The 22,490-nt window shown below is 34.6% G+C and overlaps 1 protein-coding gene across 1 annotated transcript in view; it reads left to right on the top strand.

Moving 5' to 3' along the window:
- LOC110038950 overlaps positions 1 to 21,830 on the top strand; it is a 42,925-nt gene extending 21,095 nt beyond the window's left edge. Inside the window, exons 2-7 of the mRNA XM_020743884.1 lie at positions 9,281 to 9,380; positions 12,850 to 12,912; positions 13,843 to 13,960; positions 14,067 to 14,149; positions 14,554 to 14,615; positions 21,360 to 21,830. Of these exons, the coding sequence (XP_020599543.1) occupies positions 9,281 to 9,380; positions 12,850 to 12,912; positions 13,843 to 13,960; positions 14,067 to 14,149; positions 14,554 to 14,615; positions 21,360 to 21,462 (529 nt within the window). The 3' untranslated portion in view covers positions 21,463 to 21,830. The remainder of the gene's footprint in view (positions 1 to 9,280; positions 9,381 to 12,849; positions 12,913 to 13,842; positions 13,961 to 14,066; positions 14,150 to 14,553; positions 14,616 to 21,359) is intronic.
- The last annotated feature ends 660 nt before the right edge of the window (positions 21,831 to 22,490 follow it).

Below are 22,490 nucleotides of genomic sequence, written 5' to 3'. Positions count from 1 at the left end.
TGGGCACTGTGACGGGTAAGTTGGCGACAGGTTTCCAAAAAAGGAAAGAGAAAAGGAATATGCGTTACATCCATCACAGCCTTTAACACTGATTTGCTTGGGTCACGTGATAAGGAGGCGATACCAGGCCTAGCATGATGATCTACTATTGTCCCCCAATGCTCGGAGAACTTGATCCGATCAGACATGTTAGAGGAATTGGTTGGCGGTTGATTTTGAAACTCGGCGCACATGTATGTCCAATGAAAAGGCACGAATTGCAGAAATGATCGACTACAACGGGTCGGCCGATTACTTTTACTCCACCTTGGCATTGCAATCCCGAACCAGAGAGGTTGGAAGGATCAGGTTCCCGAGTTGGTTCTCTACTCATTAGCTAGGAGATCTGTGAAAGAGTATATTGTAAATTATCCTGGAGACAATTCTCGGGGGTTGCCCTCGCAGGTGACAACAAGATCCACACTTAGCGAATGGAATAAACCTAGTCGAGGTAATGATTTGATCGATCGACGCGATAGGGATAAGTGATGGCTTAGGCCTAGCGTAAAGCGACCAACTGACGTATCTTGGTCGATCAACAAAAGTTTAAGTTTTTCTCAATCGGTCGAACAGTTGGCTGACAAGAGAATATATGCTGCTCGAAGTTCAGGATTTAACCTTGGGGTTGTTCAAAGACGTAGACCAATGACAAGATCCACAGTATTTTCTAAGGGTCCCCTCTGGTGCGAGTCCCTATATGGGCTACAATCGGATCGGACGGGTTGAATAAGATGAATTCATAATTGGATTACTAAAACAAACATACTTGATTTCTCATTTGTATGCATTGTTCTCAAATTATTGTGCAACCATATAATCAAGTTTTTCTTTAAGTTACTATTTTTTGGGTTTCAGAGAAAATTCTTTTGAATTTAGAAATGCCATAACGTTTTCAATATTTTTGAATATCACAAATATTTTGTTAATATCTGTAGCATACTTATTGCTATAGTACCTAACAGTAAGTTTTGAACTATTATCTTTATTCATTCATGCATGTGAATAATGAGAACTGTAGGAGAATATGACGCAAGTAGTTGTAAAGAAAAAATACTTGTATGCGTATCTTTTAGGGAATGACATCCTAATCAAATATTTTAAAAGACGAGTGAGGGCTGGCAAGACCAAGGTAGGGCATGTTAAACTTAAAATTTGTATCTATAAGTTTCTACATGGTTTTTCTTTAATAACTGGCAAATCAAACATATACACATTGGTATCACATGGATGGACAACACCTTTAAAGAAAAATAATTCTAATGATTTTAATATTAAAAATAATGAAGTATCTATTCTTGAAGCCAACCAGATAAATTGATTTTTAAATTATAGGTTAACACTGTGGCTTTCTTAATAATGATATTTTTATAAATTTGTTTATCAAAATACAAAGAACTAAAAGTAAAAAAATAATTTTTGTTTAGTTAGTCATCACATAGATAATATCAATAAATCATCGGTTACATTATTAGATTGCTTAATATATTTAGCAACTTCAACATGTATAACTTGATGGGATTTTTAGTTTTATACTGCCATAAACACAAGTATTTACTTGTATATTAATCATTTTGTAGATACTATTGTATACAACTTATTTTTTTAAAATTTTACTGATATCTCAAAAAGTTATGCTAATGTAAATATTTACTTTCAAAATTCTTTAGGATTATGCCTTCCCTCGATTGTAGAAATATTATTCTTAATTTCAAATTAACAACAAGAACAACAACAACAAGCTTTTATCCACCAAGTGGGGTCGGTTACATGAATTTTTTTCTCTATTGTGTCCTATTGAATGTCATAATTTCATTTATTTTTAATAAAGTAAGATTATTTTTATACAACATGCCTGTCTTTTTAGATATACCTCACTTTTCTTAACGTAAGTCAAATCTAAAACATCTACTCTACTAAGTAGATCATCATATGATCGTTGTTTAATATGACCACAAATATATCTGTTTTACATTTCGTCTCAAATTGTAAAGCCACCTAAGCATTCTTATCTCAACAGAACTTAATTTTATGCTTCTCTTTTATAGGCTGACATTCTGCGCCATAAAACATTGTAGGTCTCACTACTATCTTATAAAATTTTCTTTTAAGTCTAAACTGTGCTTTTCTATCACACAATAAACCACTTCAACCATTAACCTTGAATTCTACTAATAACGTCCCCATCTATGTCACCATCACTTTGAACAATATACTGAAGATATCTAAAATGTTCACTCTTTTTAATGATTTGATCACCCATTGTTATAGCTCTACCACTAGATCTATTGCTACTAAAATTACATTCCATGTGTTCGGTTTTAAATCTACTCAAATGAAGGCCTTTAAACTCTAATGTAGAACTCTATAATTTAAGCTTTTTCTTGAACTCTTTCCTATTGTCTTATCCACAATAAGGATGTCATCAGCAAAAAACATAAACCGAGGTATATCCTCATGTACATATTCAGTAACAGCATCCATAGCTAAAGCAAAAAATAGACGGGCTTAGAGCCAATCCCTGATGTAATTCAATTGGAATAGGAAAATAGTTGGCCAATCCTCCCTCTATTTGAATAGAAGTAACAACTCTAGTTTGCATAGCTTTATGACATGAATATAAGTCATATCAACTCCTTTCTTTTCTAGAACTTTGCAAAGAACTTCTCTTGGAACCTTATCATAAGCTTTTTCTAAATTTAAAAGATTCATGTCATGATTTTTTTGACAAAAATTTTACAATGGCTGTTGGCTATCTAACACAACTCTCTACTCCGTGGCTTGGGACCCGGGAACGGCTGTGTTAAATTAGTTATATTAAAATTATTCAGGGTCATACTTAAATTAAATGTGTTTAAATTGTATTCCATTTATACCTTTTTGTAAATCTATAAGTATCCATTTACTGATCTATTCATTGAGTTTTATGTTAAGTTCTTTTATAAGGTATTGTGATATGGCCTTAAGCTTTGATGTCGAATCTGAAATATGATGTCTAGGTTATATTAAATCTATAATACTTCTAACCCACAATGTTGATTTAGATGCAATCTAGCAATGTGAGAAAAACGCAAGATACTTTGCTGAAAAATAGGTTTGACGTTCGAATAACTATTTACTAGTTTTGAAAAAAAAAAAAAGATAATCCATTCTAGATGAAAATTTTTGGTCTTTTACTTAAAATTAACAACCCAAGGGACAGTCACAATTGACATTTCATTCAAAATGAATTAAAAAAATAAATCTATGGTCAGCAGACAATTCAATTGCACTTTCAAAAAAATGGGAATTAAAAGGAGGAAAAGCTATACGTGAGAAGAAGTCATAAAAATTTGAAGTCTCTTATTTGTATATAGAAATATACTCCCTTTGCTGTCACTGATGTCGACAATCATAAATGGAAACTGTCCATATCAACCATAGCTTGTAGAAATTGATCAGTTGCTCTATTTGGAAAATGTGTAGGTAGTGAAAAGAAATGTAGATGAATATTGGTGTATTGTTTTTTATAAAGTCATTCTAATTTGTTAAAAATTAGTTTATTTCACAATTTTTTTGACATCTCTTATTTATATACATTTGTGCTGATATGTTGTTTACTTCATAGTATTTCTTGTAACTAATGTTCCAAAGTTTTACTTGGGTCATTTTACGGGTTTAGACAAACAATTAAACCCTTATTTTATTATTTTCTTTGAATTCCACTTGACATCTACCAAGATTTTATGTTGTTCTTTTGATTTTAATATTTAACTAAAATTTTCATATAATTATGAGATATAATAATGTTCTCACTAGAATATGATTCATGCATGTTTGTTAATGAAATTCCTATAAGCTTTCTAAAGGATATGCTGTGAATGATTCCAAGAGAATGAAAATTTGAGGAAAGCTTAAGATGTGTATTCATGAGAATCCACAAGTTTTTTCTATGGTAACTATACATAAAAAATGTACCGGACTAAATTTCTCAGCAGGACAACCCGAAGCTAGAATGACTCGACGCCTGGACGACCCGATCGCAGGAGGACTTAAAGCCTGGACGACCCGATGGCAAGACGACCTAAAACCTGGACGATCAAGGGTCAGGACAACCCGAATCCCAAAGCCAGGATGACTCGAAGTCTGGACGGTCCAATACAAGCCGAATTGAAGACTTGTACATTCAAAATGAGCTAAAATAACCTCTATAACCCTCATTAAAGTAGGGTATAAATGTAATATGTTCATATTGTACTCTATCCCTTATAAATATGGGATCTTTTCATGTAAGAGGAACCCTTTTCTTTTACTTAGGGTTCTCTCTTCCCTCGTGTATAAATAATATTTGATTATATAAAAAGTATCACTAGAACCTTGGAGGGACAAGTTGATGTGCACTCCTCTCTCTGTTTCTCTCTCTCTCACATTTCTAACGTTCTAATCCCTTGTGTTGTGATTTACGGACAAACTGGATTCAACATCCTAAAAGGTGGGGTGAACATGGATCATGCCACCAACAACAAGGGGAGCAGCACAAGGTGAGGAGCCAATGATTAAGTTTTGTCTTGTCAGGTCTCAATCGAAGCTGTCTGGATGATCCGTAGTCCGGATGACAAGCAGCCTGGACGACCCATAGCCTGGATGATCCATAACAATAAAAGTTCGACGGACACTTGGGGAACTTAGGAAGTTCTATGAAATAGATGATCAAAATCCGACCAACACTTGGGGAACTTGAGGAGTTTATATGCTTTGATGTCTAGCCAATACTCGGGGAATTTGAACCTGAGCAGTAAGATCTACATTGACGCCAAGACATCTGATTAGCAGAAAAGACCAAAATACTAGCCTGCAATGCTCACGCAACATAAAGATATGTCTCCAAACTTGAATCAGATAAGGTTCTGGAGGTTGTTTCCTACCCTGTAGCAACAAGCCATGCGAAGCGTACCGAACAAATCACCTTAGAAGCGAGTCCCATTAGTCACCTCTGCGAAAGCAACAACAATATCTACTTAATGAGCTAACTCTATTTTAATTTTGTCTGAGGTGGAGATCTAACCAAGCAGCTAGGACTCGAGAAGTGTAAGATCCGAGTCGGACATCAATACCTCAAAAATCGAAGACACAAGCTGTCAGATCAATAGAAAATGCTAAAATAACCGACAATGATCTAGGATGTCCGATCATCATTTAATACCAACAACCGACCCACCAATAATCATAAGTCAAGAGCTTGTTACAAAAAAATAAAACACCCGGTAAGAGGTAAATACAAAAACAAAGGCAAATACTGATCGAGAACTTATTTTATGGTCGAAAAATTTACAGAATTTCTTATACGTTTATTCACCAATGTTCAGAGAGAAAGGAAAATTTCTGTAAGTTACAAATAAGGCTAATAGCCAGGCCAAATCAGCTGACTGAAAAATGTTGACCAAGCTAGAGGGTAGGAAACCCTAGCTGACCAAGCCAGTCCTATCGAGTCATAAAAAAAATGAAGTTTAATTTTTCAACTGTCGATTAAGAGTAGGTATAATAACTTTTTTTGCATTAGATTTCTCTCATTCTTATTGCAAATTTACCTTTAAGTAGTAACATAATCGAGGAATTAAAATATGTATATAAAAACACTTAGTAGGATGATCCGAGGCCAGAATGACTTGAAGCCAGGAAGACCCGAATCCTGGAAAGCTTGGACTACCCGAGGCCAGGATGACTTGATACCAGGACATCCCAAGGCCAGGAAGAGACCCGAGTCCAGGACGACCCAAAGCTTGGATAACCCGATGCTAGGAAGACTCGAAGCCTGAACGACCCGAATCCTAGATGACTCCATATAGCTGAGTTGAAGGCTTATACATGTAAAATACCTGAAATAATCTGTAAATGCAATATCTTCATATTATACTTGATCCCTTATAAATAGGGGATCTTTCAATGTAAGAGGGGCTCTTCTCTTTTACGTTGGGCTCTCTCCCTTCCCCCATGTATAATAAAATGTTCGATTATATAAAAAAGATCACAATAGCCTGGAAATACTCCAATTAGCCTTGGAGGGGCAAGTTGTTGTGCCTACCTCCTCTCTCTATATTTCTCTCTCTTCTTTCTAATGCTCTAATCTCTTGAGGTGTGATTTAAAGACAAATTTGGATTCAACAATAACTAATAAATCTCATATAGAAGTTTGAGTCTAATACAGCATGCTCATCATGTGGATGAACAAGCTTTTTAAAGAAGAGTATGAAGATTACAGATAAAAGATCATGAATACATGTAATTTTGTATTTAAATAACATTCGACTTTTAAAATTTAAGTTTTTTCTTGAGAACTTCATCACGAAGAAGCCTATGGATAGTCTTATGCAAGTAAGAATATTTTACAATTTTTTTTTATATATTAAAGTTCGAGAAATAAAAAACCAAGGATATAATGAATGTTGGCTTAACTGATCAACCTAAGGTTCATTACTTATTAGTTACATTGTATGATCATTTGGGTTTAAAATGAATTTGAAATGTACGATTTATTTTGATTTAATGTTGTTGATTTTTTCAAGTTATAATATTGTTTTGGATTTTGATCCAATGTCCGATTAAAGTTTAGTTTCAGGCTTTTGGCATTAGTTTTTGAATCTTTTTCAAATTTAGATTAACACCCATATGCAATTTTAAAATTAGATTAAGATTTTATGTTAGCTAAACTTAGAATCATCCTTTAAATTTTTATTCACAAAAGAGGAATGTTAAATACCCATTTTTTTTTAAAATAGGGCAGCAGTTCTAAGGCTTTATATATGCTCATCTATTGGTTTAATATAAATGTAGGATAATAGATATATGAAGTATTGTCTAAGACCAAAAATGAATAATAATTAGTTTCTAGACAATCTCATGGAAAGTGTACTCTTCTAGTCATTTTAAAGAAGTCCTTTCTGGCTATTAAGCTCATCTTGCTGTTGATCTTTGAAATGTGACGAGCATAAATATCATTCTTTCACTCAATGTTTCATATCAGCCCATGTAAAAGTTTATTAGTAAATCTATGCAAAAAAGATTGAGAGGATCTTACAATTTTTAACAATTTTATTCTTTGAACAATAGATCTATTGTTCTTATTGATTAACTCCTCCAACACTTTTACTTAATTTAAAAATATTTTAAGATCGTTTTGCATCTAATGGTAGGGTATTTTCCATAAACCATAATGATTTTGTTGAAATAGTCTAGAAACATACTCAAATTAGTTTTATTAAAAATGCATTGAAATTATTGCTGCTGTTTTTGCAACCCTTTATTTGATCCAAATTGTGAACTTAGGGATAATAAACTCAGACACCAATATGATACTGGATGTTCTAAAGGTTTATAATTTATAATCCACAAATCAATATTTAGTGCTATGCTGTATAGAGTGAGGTACGATTTCCACTCGCATTTTTAGCTGGGAAGTAAGCCATTTGACAGAATAACTTTTTTTTTCATAGCAATGAATGATGAGAAAATAGGCAGAAACCTAAATTCAATTATTATTACTATTATTATTTTATTTTTTTTCATTTTTTGCATCCTTTGGTGTTTAGACTCATCGCTGGATACTTATTTTACTTTTCCTTTACATTTTGATTTTTAATCAAGTTAGACTGGTCAGTAGAGTATATATTTATATTTCTATACACATGATAAGTGTAGATTTCATTGGTATTGTTTCTATTTTATTTGACCTTATTCACTTCACTCGGCTTTCACTGTTGATGTTGTATGGATGGATTTATTTCATGGGGCTTCCTTGTCTTACTATTCCTACTAGGACTATCAAAAAAGCTCGTTGTTCATGAACAACTTATGTTCAGCTTGGTAAGTAATTTGTGTTTGATTCGTTCGTTAAGAAAGCAAGTCAAATACATTAAATTTTTTGGAGCTTGATTTATATATGATCCAAACATATAAATACTTTTATTCGATCATCTTTGGCTCAAACTTATTAAATAATTAAATAAATAACAATATTATAATATTTTTACATTAATTTTTTATGTCGTATTTTAAAAAATTTTCTTTTTTATTATTGTTTAAATAATTCGAGCTAATTTTAAGTTGAACACGAACTAAAGGAACAAACAATTTGAATTGAGTTTAACACAAATTCACGAGTCATTTTAAATACAAGCTTGTATCAAGCAAAATAAATTTCAAACGAGATAAATATGAACAAACACTGGTCTCGCTCAAGCCCGACTCGTTTTCACCTCTAATTGCTACAACATAATCAGGGGAATTCACCAGCTTTGCTGATTCACAACTGACTTTATTGGTTCGTTCATGGCACCTATGATTGGCTTGGTTGAGTTTCCCTTCAAATCATAGGATCTATAGTTGACTCCAATGTACATGGGATCAATATTTCTCTTGTTTTTCTGCTTTCCATATTTGGCTTCATGGGATCATCTGTGACAGTTCTTATTCTACAGATGAGTTTAATAGGATTTATTCCCGTTCTAACTTCTGCAAGCTTCCCTGGAGGAATTCTGTTATAGCACTCTGTCAAGCCTTTTCATCTTATATCGAAGACTTCTATGCTATAAATTTTTTAAATAGGTGTTTTTTGATGTATGTCAAATAATTCACAACATGAATAAATTTTGTTTTGAATGTGCGGAGGTTCTTTGTCTACTTTTGGATGATAAAACGTAATCATCCATGACATTTGAAGTCTTTTTTGCAGTGAAATCTTCTTATTAAAGCGTAATGTTTACTTGGCCAGTTTCTCTCTTTTTCATTTTTTTCTTGTCTTTCTTTTTTTTTATTTATTTGTATGTCTTGAAAACAAGATTAGTTATTCAAATTTCTTTATGTATTTGCTTTATGTGTACAATCAATTTTGTTTTATTTATTATCTCTATTTCTTCTTGTTAATTTCTATTAGGAGATTAAAACTTTTACTTTGAAATTTGGGCCATCAATTTTCCTTTTATTCAACACAACTAGAAAACAATTGGTGTTAGATGGCTTGCTTTCTTATGAAAATTGCATGCTAACATTGCATCTTTTTAAACTCATCATATTATTACATTCAAAAAAGCATAGCAACTCTAAACCCCAAAACTTCTGGCATCACTGTTCAGTTTTTATAACCTTTTTTCTTACATTTTACCATCCACTACCAAGATACATTATTTACTGCAATTTTATTATTTATCCTTCTATTAGCCTTCTACTTGTGTTCATTAGTAAATATGACATGGTGATTGTAATCTTGTAGATATGCTTCTGACCCACCAGTAGTACGTTACGCAAAAGTTGCTAAGCTCCTTCCAGAGAAAACCGTTCGAGATGTCGCTTTGCGAAGTAGATGGATGACTGTAAGTAGCGAGCATATTTGTCAAGGTTTTTCTTATCATTTATCAGCTTTTATAGTTATACCATTGCTGCTCTCTTAAAACTATCTTTACTCCATTAATTCAAGTTAGTATCATCAAAATGTAATTCATTCAGGAATTGAAATGATAAAGAATTTTTTGGTCTTCATTCATTTCTAACATGATGTTTACTATTTGATGATTTTCTCTATACAAAAAGGGTTTAGATGTGTTGAATCCTGAATATTCGGGGGCCTGCCTAAGGAATAGAGTGCTGAAAGGTGGGAGAGAGAGAGAGAGAGCACAGTAATGAATAGAAAATTGTGTAACCTTGTTTTTGATATGAACCCCCTATTTATTGAAACGAGTCATCGTACGATTGCATAATGTACCCCTATAATACATAGGTATGACAGAGGTATTTCAGTTCGTACATAAATTGGCTCGTGGGGCTCATTGATGTGGTCGGGCGATTGTTAGACCCGGCGACAATTAAGTCAGTGTTGCGTGGTCAGCAGTGGTTAGGTCGGGCGGTTCTATGGGTTGATCCACCATGAGACCGGGCGGTCGTTGGCTCAGGTGGCCATCAAGTTGGGACTGTTAAGATCGTGGCTACTTACTAAAGCTCCATATCAATCGCCTTGAAACTGGGGATCCGTTTTACTTCCTCGGTTTGTCCGAGTTCGTAGGCAACACGTACATCCTAGTGGATCTGATCTGATGGATTCTTCAGGGGTGGTATGCCTTTTACTCTCCTGAGGCACCCGTCCCTCCAGTACGCGTGGGCTACCAACTGTTTGTGTTGTCTCGAGGCAGCCTTGGTAGGCCTTGTTAGGTCATATCACTTCTTCTATTATCCGTGAGGATGCGTTTGTGATTCATGTTAACGCATTTAATATACATATTAAAGTTTCCCAATTTTCCTGCTTCTTGATAGCGACAATTGCGACAAAGACAATGAAATTTTAATATAAATGAATCTTATAACAATATTTATTTGATTCTATAATAAACTCCCTAGATTGTCATGCCCACGATCATCATATATAAGGCTCTGTGAGGGTGTCTTTATCATCTCGAGTTTGTTTTTTCTTTCTGGGCATTTGTTTGTTGTTCTCAGTTTCTCTATGAAGAAAGGATTCAACCCCATGCTAAAACCCGTCGATAAGGCTAGAATGCTAGCTGTGCTTGGGATTAGATCATGGCAACCCGAGGGTGAGTCGTCGAGGAAGAGGCTGACTAAGAGATCAAAATTGATTGAGGAGGCTAGGGCGAAAGAGTCATTAGATTCGGTTCATGATGTATTGGGAAGGGCTTTAATCTAGGCTTGTGAATAACAGGGGGTTTTAGCGTTCGACCGGTCGATATGAGCTTCTGTTGAGGTTCAAACACGACCGATTGTTACAAATATTCTCCTTCTAGTTGACGTTTTGCGAGCTGGTGAAGACGATCCTCCGTCTGGCAAGATGGGGTTGGCAGGCGATTTGCCCTTGGGTAAATCACTTTCTTCCCCCCTCCCTTTTTTTTCATACAGTTTGATGCTCGCTGATAGTTTTTTCCCTCTCATAGATGAGGATCGTTATGTTGGACAATCATTGGTCGGTGTTGGTGCTGGCGACCTGACCTTACAGACAATCATCGCTCACAAGGGGTTGCCTGTGCTGAAGAACTGTGCTAGAAACAATCTCTTGAAATCAGCAAAGTTGGTGATGCTCCCGGCCGGAAACGCATGGAACCTGACCTCAAAGTGGTGCAAAATAGACGACACGAACGCGTCTTAGATTTTGAGCAAGCACACAGTCGACTAAAATGCGGCCACATGGTTGTTGGGATCTGATCGTCCTTTGTAGGCTTTAAAGGGCAGCAATTTGATTTTTTCTGAGGGTTCCGCTCCAAAGATTTAGAGGGTGAAAACTTTCTGCGGCTGATGTGGCACCTCAGTACGCCCTATGTGTTGACTTTCCATCAGTGCTGATCCAACACTGTCTTGATATTGTGAGTTGTCGGCCCCCTTAAGACCGTGTTTTGCCCTCCTACCGTGGTGCACTAGTGCCACCTCCTATGACTGGTTATGCTCTTGTGGGGCCCAATTTCTTGTCATGGCTATGAAGGCCCTCAAGACTTCGTCGATCTGGCCCGACACCTGCTCTATAATCTTAGTGCATTTCTCTTTGCACACATTCCTCGATGTCATCTCATGGGGATCCACATTGGTTGTTACTCTTTGATTACTCCATTCTCTTTGCGATCTTTGTGCTCCTGGTCTTGATTGACGGCATGCTCCTTGCTCACCACACCTTTTAGAATGTTGAATCAAAATCTGTCCAGGTGGCCTGCCTAAGGAATAGAGCGCTGAAAGGTAAGAGAGAGAGAGAACACTGTAATGAACATTAAATCTGTGTACCTTTATTCACGATATTGACCTCCTACTTATAGGAACGAGTCATTGTGCATTTATATATTGTACTCATATAATATGTCGGTATAGCGAGGGTATTTCAGACCGTACATAAATTCGGCTCATGGGGCCCATAGATGTGGCTTGGCGGCTGTTAATCCTGACGACCATTAAGCCAGAAGGCTACGGGGTTGGCAATCGTTAGGTCGGGCATCTCTATGGGCCGATCCACCGAGACCCGACGGCCGCTGGTTCGGACGGCCATGAGGTTGGACGGTTGTTGGTCCGAGCGGCCTTCAAGTCAGGTAGCTACTTGTTGAAGTTCCATATCGACCGCCTTGAAATTGGGGATCTTTTTACTTCCTCAATTTGTCCGAGTTTGGAGGTGACAGGCACGTCCCAATGCCTCTGATATGATAGATTCTTCAGGGGCAGTATCCCTTTTACCCGCCTAAGGCACCACATTGCTCCGATGCACATGGGCTGCTGGCCGATTGTATGGTTTTGGGCCATCTTAGGTAGGCCCCGTTGGGTCACATCATTTCTGCTATCCGTGAGATGCCTTCGTGATTTGTGTTGACGCATTTAATATGTACAAGATGGGAGAAACAATTAAGTTTAGGGAAATTTACGTACATACAACACAGTTCTTATGTATTTACATATCTATCTCCTAACATTTAATATTTACATTTATAATACTTTTGTATTAAAAATCTATTCATGAATAGGTGTATTTCACTTTTAAAAAGTTAGTTATAGTGGTATTTTTGACGTGTTGTCAAATATTTGAGTGTTCTGTATGTAAATATGAATGTTTTGTTGTTAGATATGTAAATATATAAGAATTGTGTAGCATGCATGTAAATGCCCCTTTAAGTTTATTGAGTGAAATTGAGTGTGCTATTGTATGCTGAATTTACCTGGAGTTAATGCATGCTACTGTATTTTGTGAATTGTTAAACAAGCTCCAGGGGAAATGCAACACAGATTGGAGGGAAAATAATAGGAAAGTTCTCAGCAACTTTATGAGTCTTATAAAAATGGATTTTAACTAATTTCTTTCTCTTGCAGAAAAAAGAAAGTGGGAAAAGAAGAAAAGATGATAGCCTATCACGGAAAACCAAAGATAAAAAGGTGTGAATTCGCTCAATTTCTTTCATTTTTTGATGTTTACATATGCATGAATAGCTGATGAGACCTTTATATTGACTTCTGTTTTCTTTAATTTATTTGTTATAATCCTCGCGAAAATTCTGAAAATTCAAACGGTAAAGTCAGTTATTGACTTTACAACGAATTTTTGGTAGACCATGGATTATTTGCCTAAATAAGAGTTTTGTAATTGCATAATTTCATCTTGAAAATTATACCAAATTTTAAACAAATTAAATTGCGTCTATTTGAATGATATGTTTTAATCAATTCATTCAGGAAAAAGATGTTCCATTGATAGAGTATTTCTGCGTTTGTCCCTTCTACCTTTTATACCGTAGAGCTCCAGATTTTTGCTCTGTTCCCTTAATTTCACTTAGCTTAGCCTTAGCCTTCTATAAGATTTCTAGAAGCAAGATTGACATACATACCACTCAATTCTTATGTATTTACATATCTTAACTCCAGTACTTCGATATGTACATACATACCACCTTTCCTATGCATTTAACTTTTTAAAAGCTAAAATTGTGGTATTTTTGATATGATATGAATGATTGGGGCGATATAAATGTAAAAAGTAAAGTTTAGGTGTTAGATTTGTAATTAGGTGTTAGATTTGTGGGAGTTAAATACATAGGAATTGGGCAGTGTGTATGTAAATGCCCCTTTTTATAATTTCTCGATTTTGGTGACTATTATTGTTCTCAAACCCTTGAAAATATCAGAATGTTCATCAAGATAACTGTTAGGTTCCGGCCACTGGCAGTGTTATCCAAACATAGCCATGACAAAGCTTTAGCTTGGATTAACTTGAATGTCATTTATAAATTCCATTCCATATGTTAACGCAAAGTTCATTGGCCTAATTTGTTGCTTTAAATTTTGAGAATTCTGCAATTTTATTTTCAGGAGAGGGCTACTGATTCAACAGCCAAACCTTCACCTAACCTAGTGGCTCGGCCTAATATCCCTCCTTATGCTATGCCGATGATGTCCATGGAGAATGATGATGAAATTTCATGCAAAGGTTTGTTTTTTTTACACAATGATGACATTTAGTGTTAAGGATTCAATTTTTCCCTCCTAAAATTTGTGTGAAATAGTTTATTAATGTTTTTACCCTGTTTGTGCAGCAATTGGAGGCCCAACAGGACAGCTCCTTGATCAGACTGCACAGATCTTCAGCCAAATCTCTGGGAACTTCAATCATTTTCAGGTACATAAAGCAGGCTGCATCATTTAAAATTGGATGATGTGCAGTCATTGCACTCATTTCCTATTTAAACTTAAATTTTTACATACATACCACCTTGGCTATGCATGAAAAGGACACTTTTTAAAACCTAAAATTGTGGTATTTTTTATGTGATTTGAATATTTGGATGATATAAATGTAAACAGCAAAGTTTGGGTGCTATATATGTAAATATGTAGGAATTGGTAAGTGCCACAGCTGTGTGCTGAAAAGCAAACTACTCGGAACTTCTGTTTGTTTGAACTAAATAATCTACAGTGGAAATACTATGGTTGCAAGTTCAGAAACGATCTGTTTACAGATTGCAGTTTCAGAGATTATTATAAATTTTAGCCATTCTTAACCAATGTATGATTTCTTTGCAGATAAATGATAACCTTACTTTGTTCTGCCAAGCGCGTGATAATATCCTGAAAATCATGAATGAGTATGTTTCTTGCTTTGATTAGCTATGGTCCTCGTCGTAAATTCTTATTTATTTGGAAGATTTATATCTTTATTCTGTTGCGGGCTTACTTCTGAATTTTCTACCTATATTTTAAACATGATAGAAGGATTGCTGCACCAAAGTTACCTCTTTCTAAAACTGCCACACTTTAGGATAGTGCTTGTCTAATTTTGATTTCTGTATTGGAGCATTGTACTTGTCTAATTTTGATTTCTGTATTGGAGCATTGTATGGCGCTTCTATTTAATTTAACATAGTATCAAAAATTAAAAAATAAAGGAAAATTTGCATACATACCATACAATTCTTTTGATTTTATATATCTAGCACCTAAAGTTTAATATTTACATTTATAACACTTTGATGTCATGAATCTTTGCATGAAAAGATATACTTCTTTTAAAAATTTAGTAGCAGTGGTATTTTTCGTAATGATTGGTGTTATCTTTGTAAATATGGGTTTAGGTGTTAGATATGTGAATACGTAATAATTATGTGGTATGTATGTAAATGCCCCAAAAATAAAATATTGTTTGCATCAAGTGAGACGGCTTGACAGAGGTTTTGATCATATTTGCAGATTTTAAGAATTCTCAGTGTCGTTATTCTTTGCTTATGAGTACCGTTGCAATTCACTACTTTTCCCTTTAGTTTTCTTTTTTTGTTCTTTTTTCTATTAGTATTATTTTAAAGCGGAATATAACCCCAGAACCCTTTTCCGGAGGTAAGGGGCAATAGCACTAGATAGCCAACGCTTTTCTTATAGTTTTTTGTATCTGACTTGGCTATTAATCATTTCGTTTCAACTTTCTTAAAATATATTTGTATATTGTTTTTATTTCATTGTAGTTAATATAAGGGAAGATTTAAATACATACCACTCAATTCTTATGTATTCACATCTCTAACATCAAAACTTCAATTTTTACAAATATGCCACCTTACCCATGCATAAAAACGTGTATTTCACCCTTTTAAAGTTAAAATAGTGATATTTTTTTATGTGATATGAAATATTTAGATGGTATAAATGTAAAAAAAACAAAGTTTAGGTGTTCGATATGTAAATACATTGTGAGTGGTATGTATGCAAGTCTTCCTATGAGATAAATGACATGTAGATTTCATCAAAAAGGAAATCACCTTTCAGTAGAAGCATTCAGTCATCGTTCATTACCTCATGGATTGATACTGAACGCTTAGACTTTATAAAGGAGTTAAATAGCTTTTATTTAGTGTTATTAAGCACATTCATGAGATTCTGTGAACATCTTCATATTTTTAATCTTCTGATTTTCATCATTTATACCGTGCTGTTTACTATAAGTTTATCCTGTAAATTTTTGGAGAATTTATATACATATTGTCGGTCGATTTTTTGGAATTTGTCGGTTGCATATATATATATATTAAGTTAGTTATATATTTTATTTTGAAAAATAGTATTTTGATTTAAAAAAATATGAGACCAGATGAATCTCATATATTTAATAGTTTAGATAGTTGAGTAAAAAACCACAAGTAATACACCGCCTCGAGAAATAAACATATCACTTGTTAGGAGGCTGAATCATTTAAACTAAGAAATTTATGTCTCTTATTTGGTTTGCTAAATTTGATGATTCCCTTTCTAATATAAATATTAGATAGAGTTTATATTATCTAGGTTTCTAATTTTCTATAGGGGCAATCCCCAATAGTTAATTACATCTTAAGTAACAAAAGTCACTTAAGAAAATTCTCGATTAAGATTTGAGGTTTCGTTTTCAGCAATTCAAAGCTGATTTTTCATGATTGGTTGTAAGAAAATCAAGTGAGAATGACTCAATGTGAAAAAGTTATTTTGGAGACCAAATGAGCGAAAGGTATGAGATGTCACAGACTCTGAGGAAGACTTCTTACATTTTGAAAATGATCTTATTTGAGTGTTTTCTCCTACCACTTAATTAAAATTTAGGCTTATACTTGCACAATATACTATCATGCAAATAGCCTAGGAAGATGGTGCTAAAAATCTTATAATCCTAAAAAGAGTTATTATGTATGTCGCACAACATACAATCATGCAAAAACTTAAATATAATGTGAGGATTTTCGTTGTGCTGGACAAACAACCTCGAAATCCTATGGGGTTATGTTATTTATGACTAAGGAAAGTTCAGTTGAAGTTCTTTCTTCGCTTCATGTTGAGCCTTGGCCACCACATTGTCATGTAAGTAATTTAGACTTTTCATTTAGCAAGCAAACTATCAGTTTCACCAAAAGATATATATATTTTTTAGATATATTTTGTAAATTAGGCATTTCATGAGTTAGTTACATTATTTGGACAGAGCCATCAGCAGATCAAGAAAGTAAGGGCAAGTTTTTGCCGAATATTGAAGGGTAGTATTGCTAATTTCGTACCCTCATGAAGTCATCGGGTTTGGGTGAAACAATACAATCCCATTATCTCATTCCTAGCATTATAAGCCTTTATCTCATTCCTAGCATCAGAAGCCTTTCACGTCAACGCCCGTACCACCAACACCTCCAACTTACAAACTAGCTCGATGCTTCATATGTAGCCATATTTTAAATGTCCCTAATTAGCAAAAGGGTTTGAGCACAATGTCCAAAACTCATACACCTAAGCATTGGATATTACTGTAGGTTAAGGGTTCATTTGGGGCAGCTTATAAGTGCGGACGGCGTTTTGAAAACGTCGTCTCACCGTTTGGAAAACACGTTTCGACAGCTTATCCGAAAACACGATTGAGTTTTTACACCAAACGCAGATCGCAGGTTAAAACCTGCGGGTCGCATTTCAGGATAAATAAAAGCTGCCCCAAATGCACCCTAAGTTGTAGCGGGATGATTCTCGTGAATATATCTTAATTTGGTGAGTAGTGGATTAAATTTTTAGCGGGTTCTTGTGTATTTCATTTGATTTTGGTGACTGTTACATTTTTTAGGATGATTTTCCTCAACAAATTATAATAAGCTCAAATGTCCCATGAAATGTTCAAGATCTTGTAAAGATGTCCAGAACATGATTCTAAACAATTGTAAAATACCTTGGGTCATTTCAAGTTCATTTTATCTTCCTACACTGTTCAGCTTATCAATCCATGTGGATTAAGAAATGTTAAAAGGGGTATTCATATTCCAACTTGTGCTCTATGTATTCTTGTTTATGTCCTTATTAAGCCCATGAGTGAAGGTATGAATTAATTACCAATTTTGTAGTAAGTGTATACAGGTGGGGCCCATAAGGGTATGTTTACAAGTATGTGGGAGTTTTGCAAGTTTACCGTTAGGCTAGACTTGAATGTTGCATTGTGTTTTATTTATCACTTATATTTTTCTTGAATTGCTCCTTAGTGAGCCTAGCTCACTGTAAAGCTCTTGAGGCTTTAGGGGCAAACTTGTACTTTAAAAAAAAAAAATTTGTTGTGTAAAAATACTTAATCGTGACCAAAGGATTGTGAAATTTTCTTCGATCAAAGATTGGCATTTAAATTAGGCCCCGTTTGGGGCAGCAATAACACGTTTATGCTGCGTGCTAGAAATCGCGAATTTTATTTTAGGCATGACGCTGCCCGCGGGATCATGTGGGCGGTCCGCGTTGCCTCGTCGCGTTTTCTCTTGAATTACTCCGCTACCCTCGCGATCGAACCCTGCTCTTGCGCCTCTCGGATTCGGCATTTCTTCCTCCTTCATTCGCGATCGAGCTCGCAATCTCGCTCCCTGCTTTGTTCGCGATCGAGCTCGCAAACCCCCCCGCTCCCTGCTTCGTTCGTGATCGCACGACTGCGATTCCTTCTCTGCGACGGAGGCAGGAGGGTGACGAGGGATTCAACTAGACCAATAATTTTCTTTCATTTGCTCTCTTCTTGGAGCTCTGCATCGAGGACAAGAGGGCCAGATTTACGGAGCAGGAGACCATGGAGGATCTAGGAATAGAAGCTAAGGATGCAGCCGTTCGTGAGGTCGCGAAGTTGCTTCCGCTTCCGGAGTTGCTCTCTTCCATAGCCTCCATCAGAGTTGACTACAGCTCTAGACAACAGGTTAGGTCTCCTTTTATATAAGCCCCATGATTACGTAAGAGATTATTACTTCAATTTAGGTTTGTTTGGGTTGAAGGAAAATGAGGGAAGTGAAATGAAAATTCAAATGATCTGTGGATTGATTAAGATTTAAGATTCGGCATCCATTTTGCTTTTCGTTTCACTCAAATTGTCAGCATTTAAGGAAATCCTTACAGAATTGATTTACGCTCTTACTTTTTGGCCAAATAAAGCAAAATTCCCTTACGTTTGAATTGGTGAACTGTAGTACCTTCAGCTCAGGTTTCTGTTTCGAATTGTATGAGAAGAGATGCTACCGGTGTAAGGGGAGTGAGATCAATATAATTTACTGGGTAGGAATCTCATCAGTATGGAAGCATTTACAAAACGCACTAACCAAACAGCTAAACTGCTTATTCAGAACAGGGGCAAAATGGTCAATTTTTCACAATCAGTTGTTTTCCATAAGCGCCAACCAAACAGCCAGACAGCTTATCCGGATCAGCTGCTCATCAACAGATTATCAGGATAAGCTGCTTATCAGCAGAAGCTGGATAAGCTGCAGCTGCCCCAAACAGACCCTTAGTGAATTGAGAAGCTTCTAATCCATACCTCTTATCACTTTATCATCAAACCTTCACATCTTCCATTGTATCCAACCATTCAAATATTTACATTTTTCTTGTTTTTTTTTTACTTTTTTTGCATTACTACCCTAATTACCCTTTTGATGTTTCAAATACTTAAGTGAGTTTATCATCACGAATTTACCTTTTTCCCTTCATTTTTTTTTCCTTAGAAGTCATTTAATGAAAGCTTAAGACTGTAAATTTTACATTTACAGCTATGCTCATAAGGTTAACACCCCATAATTCTCACATTCTTACTTCAATTATCATGAGGCTTCACTGACCACTTGCTCGTGGGCTGATCAAGATATCAGATGTGAATTTATATTTTGTCAAACATTTATTTATTTTTTGTAATTATTTAAATTAAAAATTATAAATTTATAGTAAAAATTAATTTAATTTCCAAATGTATGTTCTCTATCCTTGAAAAATTTTATGATATTACTAAAGTTCGGAGGACCAATTAGGGCAAATTTCACATTATTTTGATTTATATTTTAATTTTTATAATTTTTAATTATTTTTAATAGGAAAATACATGAAAAATATATTTTAAAATTTGATGTTTTATATTTATTTTTCTTTGATCCCTCTGACTTTGTTCAGCACATCAAACTTCATTTCAAATTTTTATGATTTTTATTTTTCTTTTTATAATTAATTTAATCAAAGAGAGATAATTATCATATAAAATTAGGTTTTTTAGGGTTTTTATAATTAAAATGAGTTATGAGTGTTTAATTAATTTAAAATTAAATATAAGATAATTATTTTTGGTTTTAGGTTCGTTAAATTTTTGTTCACTAAGATATGATTTTTTTTATTTTATTAAGATAATTATTTTTGGTTTTAGGTTCGTTAAATTATCATTTGTTCACTAAGCATAGATGTATTTTTTTATTTTATGATTTTTCTACACCAAGATATGATTTCTTAAAGTCATATTTGATTTTTTGTATTTCTTTAATTCTAAATATCTCACTTTTCTTACTTAACCACGTGTCCGCCCTATCATCCTTGCGTCTCTGAACTACCGCACGGCGCTCCCTGGTTCGCTGCGCTCCTCCATGTACTCCCGCGGTACGTGGCCTTGGGTCGCTTCGATTCTCTGTTCGAACCGATCTGTGCCATTTGTTTTAATTATTCGTTTGAATGCTGGATTCTGGATTTGGGTTTGATGGTATTGAAATTGCTCATGATGGGTTTAGTGAAGTTTTGAACTTATCATAATGGAATTTTGGACTTAGGCTTGGTGGGTTTGGGTTTTGCATGTGGTATTTAAATTTGGTGGATTTTGGATTTAGGGTGGAATTGAAGTGACTTTGGTGGATTAGGGTGGATTTGGATGGATTCGGGTTGATTTGGGTGAGTTTGGGTGGGATTTGGTAGTTTGTGGTGAATTTGGGTGGATTGAGTAGATTTGGGTGGACTTGAGTGGATTCAGTGGATTTGGGTGGACTTGAGTGTAAATGTATTGAGTGTGATGTGTAAGTGAGGTGAGTGTGATGAAGTGAATGTCGTGTATAGTGAGTGATATGTAGTGATATAATGTGTGTATGTGTATGATGGGTATGTGTGAAACTTCTAAGTCAAAGAGGGTTTCCCTATGGCTTTATGATTCTTATAGGAACCCACTCTGAGCCTCAACATATTGGTCCTAATCTTCACCTTAGTGCATCATCACCTTAAAACATATACATGAGAACTTATTTGTCACTATTGGAAAGTTAGTATCAATGATATTTCTATTGTGATGTTAAAAATTTGAGTGTTTTTGCAATATCAAACACAATTTTTTATCTTGTATTTGTAGAACTTTATTTATGTCTGAAAATGTGTATTTCACTTCCAAAAAAAAAAGTTAATAATAATGTTATTTTTGACATTACATTAAAGATTTCAGGGTTAGATATGTAAACTCATAAGAATTGTCTGGCATAATGTGTACAAATCCCCCAAAATTTTTTACATTTTTGTTATTATGACATATTAAAACTGAATCAACACATGATTAATGATTATTTTCTTTGCTTAAACTGCAGATTGGATGATGTGCCTGGCATAATGAGCCAAATGCCTCCACTTCCTGTTAGATTGAACGAGGAGCTTGCCAACACTATTCTCCCTATGCCCCCACCAGCGTAACATACTGTGTTTCTTTCACCATTTCTGCTAGTTTTTTTGTATAGTTTTTTCAGACTTCTGATGAGGAAGTGATCACCATTTCTGGCACCTTGTTTTTTTTTTTCTTTTTTCAGAAAAAAATAATAAAAAAGGAAAATTTCAGGTGCCCACCAACCCTTTCCTTTCACTCTTGTACCAATTTTCTGCAAATTCCTGTCCTGTTCATATTATTTTCTAGATATGCTCTGTAGGTGTTAATTAGGGTCAAACTTGTTTATGTTTAGTCACACATTTGAAAGGAAATGAAGTATTGATTTGTTTATAATAAATATTTGGGTTTGGATGGGGTTGATTGGTGCCAGTTGTATGTACGGGCGGAGTTTTAAGAAGCCCGGGCTCGAGCTAGCCCAAGCTTTATTTGGCTTTGCTTCCCTTGGTAATGAACCGAAAAGTGACTTCCTTGTGAAGATTATGGCTAATTGAAATTCTTATATGCATATAAATGAATGAGATAGACAGACTTTCATATGTTTCTCGAATAATTTTGATACGGAGATGACTATTATTCGTTCCCAAAATTTTTTAATGAGAGAGAGAGAGGGTAGAGAGGTGATCTTAAGATGAATAAAAGTTGAAACATTTACATGCGTACCGCACAAGTCTGTTATATACATTTATACCACCCTAATCTTTCATATGAATATGACAAAAAATATTATTATTTTCTTTTAAAATAAATAAATTCTACTTCTTTCATGTATACGTATTGTGTTATTTATGTAAAATTTTAAATTTAGGGATTAGATATATATTTACATAAGATGTGAGTGGTATGTAAATCTTCCATAAAAGCTGTTCAAAATTTGTTGGCTAAAATTTGATTGATTTTCAAAAAATTTAAATTTGCTTTAAAGTATGTTATAGCTTATGTATAACACAATTTTGCTGAGAACTCTCTCTCTCTCTCTCTCTCTTAAGATTTGTTGCGTGAGTCCTGGGAAAATGGGAAAAATTATTCTATATTGATGGCGTATGTAGAAATGTATGCA

This window comes from Phalaenopsis equestris, unplaced genomic scaffold (assembly GCF_001263595.1).
Source record: "Phalaenopsis equestris unplaced genomic scaffold, ASM126359v1 Scaffold234465, whole genome shotgun sequence".
NCBI lineage: Eukaryota > Viridiplantae > Streptophyta > Magnoliopsida > Asparagales > Orchidaceae > Phalaenopsis > Phalaenopsis equestris.
This window is presented reverse-complemented; position numbering and strand designations above follow the sequence as displayed.